General features: G+C 51.8%; 1 protein-coding gene across 1 annotated transcript; it reads right to left on the bottom strand.

Annotated features, from left to right (window-relative positions):
* Positions 1–234: 234 nt before the first annotated feature.
* LOC311370910 (BTB/POZ domain-containing protein KCTD3-like) lies at positions 235–7,041 on the bottom strand (the record flags this gene model as incomplete). Its single annotated transcript, XM_084489201.1, has 2 exons — positions 235–5,375; positions 6,919–7,041. Coding segments are annotated over 2 exons (724 nt in total), but the record flags the coding sequence as incomplete, so codon positions are not given.
* Between the last annotated feature and the right edge of the window lie 510 nt (positions 7,042–7,551).

Raw genomic sequence — 7,551 nt, forward strand, 5'->3', positions numbered from 1 at the left:
GGATTTCCCAAAGGTTGTATAATATCACAACTCACAACAACTCTTCATATTGAGAGACATGATGTCTCATCAACATTTTGGTCCCTCATTTGGATCCCATTGAGTTTTGTGAGTGTCTAATATCTCCTGATGAACCTTTGTGTTCTGTCTCTCAGAGCGGGACTGTGTCTGTGTGGGGGGACTGGGGGGGGGAAACTGAAGGAACGACAGCAGTAAAGAAAGAGACGACACCATCAGATCAGCTTGACTCGTTTTACTCCACCCCATGACGGAGAGGTCACTATGCAGAAGCAGCAGCAGCTCAAACCAAACCATCGCTCACACACACACACTCTCACACACAGTTTAAAAGACGGGGCGGTCCAGGTCCAGACGTCAGCATACGAACACAGAGTATAACAGTGAGAGGCGTGTAACAGTTTAAAGATCCTAGTCTTCGTCTTTAGAGCGGCACGAGGTCCAGACGTCCACATTGATTATTACAGTGAGAGGAGCACGGCCACACATGCAACTGGGGTAGCTACAACCGTCTCCCAGAACGTCTGTTGAAACACTCGGGTTGTACAGCGTTCAGAGAGAGATACAGAGGAGTCGACGGGGCCCGGGGCCCGGGGACGTCACAATTCAGGGTTCACCCGACAAGTCCAGCGTCAACACGCGGGACATAGCGGAGTGGCGGAGGGCCCCGAGAGGTCATCCCTCTGAACCACTGCCGGCCACGGGCTGATCGCCTCCAGGTCCACGGGTCCAACGGGGGCCTGGAGGGGCCCCCTCAGTGGGGGCTGCTCCCCCGGAGGGGCCCTGGAGCGACAGGGTGGCCCTGGAGGGGCCCCCCGATCGGCAGGGTGGGTGCTGCTCCCCTGGCCCCCTGGAGGGGCCCCAGAGCAACAGGGTGGCACTGGGGGGGCCCTAGAGAGACGACCACCACGGCCACGCCAGACCGAACCCACTCCAAGGTCAGCGCTACACACTCCAGCTGCTGTCAGCCAGCGAGGGGCGGAGCCACCGGAGTGATTGTAGAGGAGGCAGTAGTGTGACATTCACACACACGCACACGCGCACACACACACACACACACACACGGCTTTATTAGGGTCGTAAATCCCAGTGTGATGGAAACGGTCTGATTGCAGAGACAGTCTCATTGGAGAAGGTTAATCAGATGAACATAAACATACACACACACACACACACACCTCGACATGTACACCTCTTGTATACAAAAATCTTACACTTTGGCAAATGATCCAAGTGTTAAACGGGCATGTGAAGCAAATGTAAGATTGGGCATTGTGTTGAGCGATAGAAGGGGCCTCTCATAGATCATCATCATCCTGACCGTGTCCACGTCCAAAAACAATCTTTACATGACGACTTACAATGCTCAATCTCTGCCTTAACTTTTGCTGTCAAACTTGACCTAAAGCATGGCTTGAAAAACAGCCATTTAGCAAAGCCTCTCTATGAATTAAACATGTGGAAAATAAAGAAAAAATTGAGGAGAAGTTGTACATTTTTAAATGTTTGAATGTCCAAAGAAAACGTAAATGTAATATGATAGTTGATATAGTTGAGTACGATCCCTTGAGTTGCATTTGAGCCAATGTGGACCAACTTCAGTTGAATACACCATCGACCAAATGTATTACATGATGAAACGGTAGAGGAGTGTTTCTTAGTGTTGGCTAGCGTCTGGCTGGGGGATACAGTGTAAACATAGCCAGAGAACACACACGGACAGACGGACAGACGCTGAAGCTAAGCTACACAGGACCTCGCCTCATACCTCCGGCGGTTGTCATGGAGAGACTCAGATGAGGTTCATGATTCTGTCTTCATAATGTGAGTGCAATGCATTTTAGGTCCATTACCATGATCATGTCAATATAGGCTATATGTGGTTTTACAACACAGTTAACACCCATCAAATGTACACAAACTAGGATATGCTGTTGGATATGTTTTCATATGCAGGTTTACATATTTGACAGTTAATGTCCAGAAAATCCCCTAAAATCGACTTCATATATTTCAGAATCGGTGACCAAACTATGACTTGCAGGACAAGAATGGAACCTCGTTTCACTTCCACGCCGATGTCTGAGGTCTGTCGTACCGCATCACTTCCTGCTCAAAACACTCAGGGAGGAAGTAGCCACCAGGAAACAGCTTCAAGTAACACGATGTACAGATCAAATCCTGTCAGCCAATCAGAGAGCGGTAGACAGACAGGACAGGCCTGAAACCAGTCCCAGAGAGGGCCTACCAGGGGCTGAGATGAGGAACATGGATTGGTTATAACTTATTTAACAATTCTGGGGTCTCCGGGGCTGTCCCCCACTCTTGACGGAGCCTGAGGTGAACAATAGTTTTAGTACACACTACACGTGAACACTCCAAAAATAAACAAGATAACACTTTTTGCCAGGATTTATTTGTTTTCATTAGCGCGACTAGACGACCGTCACGTGCGATGAAAACAATATCCCAAGTTTGAGATCTCAATCATGGGATATTGCCCAATATCCCAGAGATAGCGAACCAATGAAATTGCACCATCTTAGGAGGTTCACGTGTAGCATGTACTAAATGGCTAACTCCACTCAAATGTTGATCAATTAGCATCTAGTCTAGTCAAACTCCAAATGATTACTGATACACACAGTCCTCTGGTCTCTCCACCAAGAACTCTGGTCTCTCCCCCCAGTCCTCTGGTCTCTCCACCCAGACCTCTGGTCTCTCCAGCTCAATGTGTGTCTGCTCATACAAACCACAGTCTACGATAATCTACAATAACCCTCGGAAACGCAGGAAGTCACGGCTAATATGGTCAAGCAAGGGAAATAAGGCACTGTGATAATATATACCTCTGAAGACACACAAGAAAATAGTATTCTGAAAGGAGAACTGCTAAAGTGATGTAGTGTGTAGTGTGTAGCCACTAGTCCTAAAGGTGAGTATAGTAGTGGAAAGGCAAGTGTACTTTTCTAGAGCAGAGGTATAGTGAAGTGAATGACCTAAACACAGCGACATTTACACAGGTACATAACAGCCATTCAATTCATGTTGGTGTGTGTATAGATATATATATATATATATATAGATATTTATGTATTCATATATGTTTACATATATAGATATATATTGAAGCGTTTTCATAAATAAAACAAGGCCACAAAATGTTTTAAATAAATCAATCTGCAAAAAGCCCCCCACCCCCCCCATTTACAGCACTATAAAAATAGTTTTTGATCCGTCCCATAAAGTAATAAAATCTGCAGTTTTGTCTTCCTCTGTGAAGCAGCTCTGAGCTACTTAGGAACCTGAGTCAACGACTCAATACAGCCTCATCCGCCGTTAGAAAGAGCTTGAAACGACAGTGTTGTACCGCAGGTAAAGAAAGTCTGCATCCACGCCACTTCAGGGGGGAAAGTACGGGTTTGGGAGAAATACAAATGAGAGTTGAAGTTTAACCTTTACTGCTTGGGATGCCATGACTCTCAACTCTAAACTCTCAACTCTGCACCGTTGTGATTGAGCTGTCAATCATTGTGGGATTTCTCAGCCAACATGAGAGCATGAGAGTGGAGTTCAGATAGACACGGTCCCAACACTGGCTCTCAAACCCCAGGTTCTGCTGTTGGTTCCACATATTCACGACTGTATCCCAACTAAAGGAACCGTGGCTTTAGGTAGTGGCCAATGATACCAGTGGTGGCTGTTGAAAAGGACCCTCAAAGTACTATCTATCTAGTCTAACAACCTGCTAACTTAATGCTAACAAGCTAATGCTAAGGAGCTGCTTCAGGGCCATCTTTAGTGACGTCACAAACATGTTGGGAGTGTTGGGAATCTCGTGGTCATCTTTGGGAAGGGCCAGACCTGTCGTCTGTCAGATGATATAAACCGTGTGTCAAAGCTTTCAGGTCTATTGAAATGAGAGAACTTCTGACTTCTGATAAAGACAGCATTGAAGCCCGATGTCTAAACGGATGAAAGAAGATGCAAGAAGAGGATGAATCTCAACCAAGCAGAGTCAATGCCCAATCAGCTCCTGGTCTCCCAGGCTCCAGCCTTCATGTTCACGTTCCAGTGAGACAGGGCGACTAGGAGGCTCTGTGAGGGATATGTTGGGAGATCAGCCACACCGATCCCTAATGGCACAAGTTATCAACAGATGCCCCAAAGGTGTGTCTGGAGACACACCGTACCAAATCCTCTCCCAACAGCTGTCTGTAGTGGAACCAGAGCTTCTCTGTGCTAGAAGCTTCTTCTCTTAATTCCAAGCTGCCAACTATATTTTGTAAAAGGGATGCTTTCCTCATTCTACTACCTCAGCAGGAGAGCCAGACTGAGGAGAAGACGGCCTAGTCCCTGTCAGCACCCGGCCTGTTGATATGTGAAGGTCAGACGGCCCTCTCTCTCTCCTCAGCCCTCCTGAAGGAGCCAGCAGAGGAGCTCAGGTTCAGACGCTGATCGAGGAGACCGCAGAGTTCTCTCAGTTAACTTGGTTAAAGTGAGGAGTTAGAACGCAGTAACGTATGAGGCCGAGTGTCGTTTGGTTAGATGTTCCTGTACGCCCGCTAAGGACGGCTTCCTGTGTGAAACAGAGTCTGACCTCCTGCTCCTCCTCCGCAGCTCAGGAAGCTTCCTGCAGGAGGTCTCGTCCATCTTGCTTCTGAGTATCACATGACCATCGTCCGTCCTCTCAGTAAAGCTGCGGTCTGTCACTCCGACGGGCCCCAGGAGGGACCAGGGCGGGGCGGGGCGGCCGCTAGAGGCTGCTGTCCTGATTGGACGCGTCGGAGGACAGCTTCTTGTGGCGGGGGGAGGTGGCGGAGGCCAGCCGGGTGGGGGAGGGGGAGGCGGTGGACGAGGAGTCGCTGCCCCCGCCGCCGTCGGAGCCGGCGCCGGAGGAGGAGACGGAGGAGAGGTGGGGGATGGCGGGGGCCCGCTTCCTGCTCAGGAACAGCCCCCCTTCCAGCATCCCCTTCCTCCTCCCCCCTCCCTCCACCCTCCCCCCTCCCTCCCCCGGCGGCGGCTCGCCGTCCTCGGGCGCGGGGGGCGGGACCTTGCGCCGGGCGTCGCCCCCGGGGACGGGGCTGTCGGGCGGTTGCCGTGGGGATTCCGGAGCGCCTTCCGCGGTCGCTCCGGGCGCGGCGGCAGCGGCGGCGGCGTTGAGCGAGCAGCTGGAGCTGGCGGAGCGGCCCCCCCAGAGCTCCAGCGCCGACGCCCTCCGCTCGCCATCCTCCGGCGCCGGGTCGCACAGCGAGCGGCGGGCGTCGGGGGCGGGGCTCGGGGCCGCCTCCGCCGCCGCGGGGCCCCCGGCGGAGCTCTCCAGGAGGCCTCGACTCAGGGAGAAGTTCTGGAAGTCTCTGCAGAGAGAGGGAGAGGAGGACCCCACGATGAGAAGGTAAGACCCCCCGGACCCCCGGAGACACACTCTGATTCATTTACATTTTACAATCAGGGCGTTTAGCAGACGCTTTACCCAGAGAGACTCACAATAAGTACATTTGTCAGAAGAAAGAGGAACAACAATCTACCTCTATGGGTACAGTAAGGATGTTCATAGAACCAAGAGCAGAGCACTAACCATCACTAGGTTAACCCATTCCCCGTAGACACCACAGATAAGACAGACGGTGATGGGGGTGGTTACCACTAGGTTCACTAGGTTAACCCAGTGTTGGGGGTGGTTACCGGTAGGGTTGGGTATCATTTGAAATATTTCGATTTCGGTTCTATTTCGATTCCTGTAAACCGATGCCGGTTCCTAAACGGTTCCGAAATCGATACTTTTTAATTTTTTTATAGAAATGCCATGCCAACACTGATTCTTTGAAAATTATTACTGCTTATAATGCTTACGTTATAACCGCGGGTGGAATTGTTGACGGGGGGGCCGGGTGGGGGGGGGGATTGTTGACGGGGGGAGGGGGGAGTTGGGTTGCGGGCGGACGGATGGGATTGTTAACGGGGGGGGGGGGGGGGGGGCGATTACGGGCTGGCGGAGTTACGTTTAAAAATCGCATTCAAGTAAAAAAAATAAGAAAAGCGGAATCAATTTGTGGCGCTCGTTGTTCAATCTGTGGCGCAGCGCCACACATTGGCCTATGTGTGTGAAACACTGAGTGCTTATATCTCCACCTTCAAAATGCCAACTTTTCATCGGATTGCTCCGGACTCGCCGTCTCTGCTGCTTCTTCGAAATCTGTTTGGTGTGTGTGTAGGTGCGCTACTGCGAGTGGCCTGGCTTTTGTATAAAAACACTGGCTCCGATTGGCTACCATGAAACATGACTCTGCCTTAGCCAATCATCATCGCTTATCTCGTTGTTAACCCACCCGGTCTCCTAGCAGTTTGTGTGTGGAGCCAGGGGTGCGTTCGGATTACACAGTTTATTCAATCAATTCATAGTAACACACCGCATTTAACGTTCAGTAACGATAACGGCGTTGTAACGACAGAAACTGTAATTAGTTCGATTACCCCGTTACTGAAAAAATAACGGCGTTACCTAATGCCGTTATTTTAAACGGCGTTATTCCAAACACTAAGTGTTTTATCAAATTGGAGGTATTTCCCCCCTTATACAAAATAGTTGTATTGCACTTGCATGTGCTGCTCATTTTTTGTTTTAGAAAAAAAAAGTAAAGCCATATTTTAGAGCGTTTTACTTTGGACATGATGGCTGCAGCTGGCAGCAGGAGAGGAAAGTGCTCTGCATTTTTTCCGACCAGAAGAGGGCGAGAGGATTGTTGCGGCACCGAAACGAGGCACCGAAAGAAATGTAGTCATTCGGTCCGGGTAGAACCGACCATGTTGCCCCGGTACCACTCGGTTCTCGGTTCTCGGTACCCAACCCTAGTTACCGGTAGCTGTTGAAGAGGTTAACCCAGTGATGGGGGTGGTTACCGGTAGCTGTTGAAGGACTCTGTGCGGCGGGCTCTGGCCAGCAGGGGGCTCTCTCTGTAGGGCCGCACCGCTCCGTAGCTGACCTGGGGCTCTGGGGGGGCCGGCTGGGGCTGGAGCTGGAGGCTGGAGGCCAGGAGGCCAGGGAGGAGAGGGAGGAGAGGGAGGAGAGGGAGGTGGGAGGAGAGGGAGGAGAGGGAGGTGGGGAGGAGAGGGAGGAGAGGGAGGTGGGGAGGAGAGGGAGGAGAGGGAGGTGGGGAGGAGAGGGAGGTGGGGAGGAGAGGGAGGAGAGGGAAGAGAGGGAGGAGAGGGAGGTGGGGAGGAGAGGGAGGCCAGGGAGGAGAGGGAGGCCAGGGAGGAGACGGAGGAGAGGGAGGAGAGGGAAGAGAGGGAGGAGAGGGAGGTGGGGAGGAGAGGGAGGAGAGGGAGGTGGGGAGGAGAGGGAGGTGGGGAGGAGAGGGAGGAGAGGGAAGAGAGGGAGGAGAGGGAGGTGGGGAGGAGAGGGAGGCCAGGGAGGAGAGGGAGGCCAGGGAGGAGACGGAGGAGAGGAGGAGAGGGAAGAGAGGGAGGAGAGGGAGGTGGGGAGGAGAGGGAGGAGAGGGAGGTGGGGAGATGGGAAAAGTCAGCCGAGCAGAA

Source organism: Micromesistius poutassou (genome assembly GCF_964030765.1).
Source record: "Micromesistius poutassou genome assembly, contig: SCAFFOLD_1535, whole genome shotgun sequence".
Lineage (NCBI taxonomy): Eukaryota > Metazoa > Chordata > Actinopteri > Gadiformes > Gadidae > Micromesistius > Micromesistius poutassou.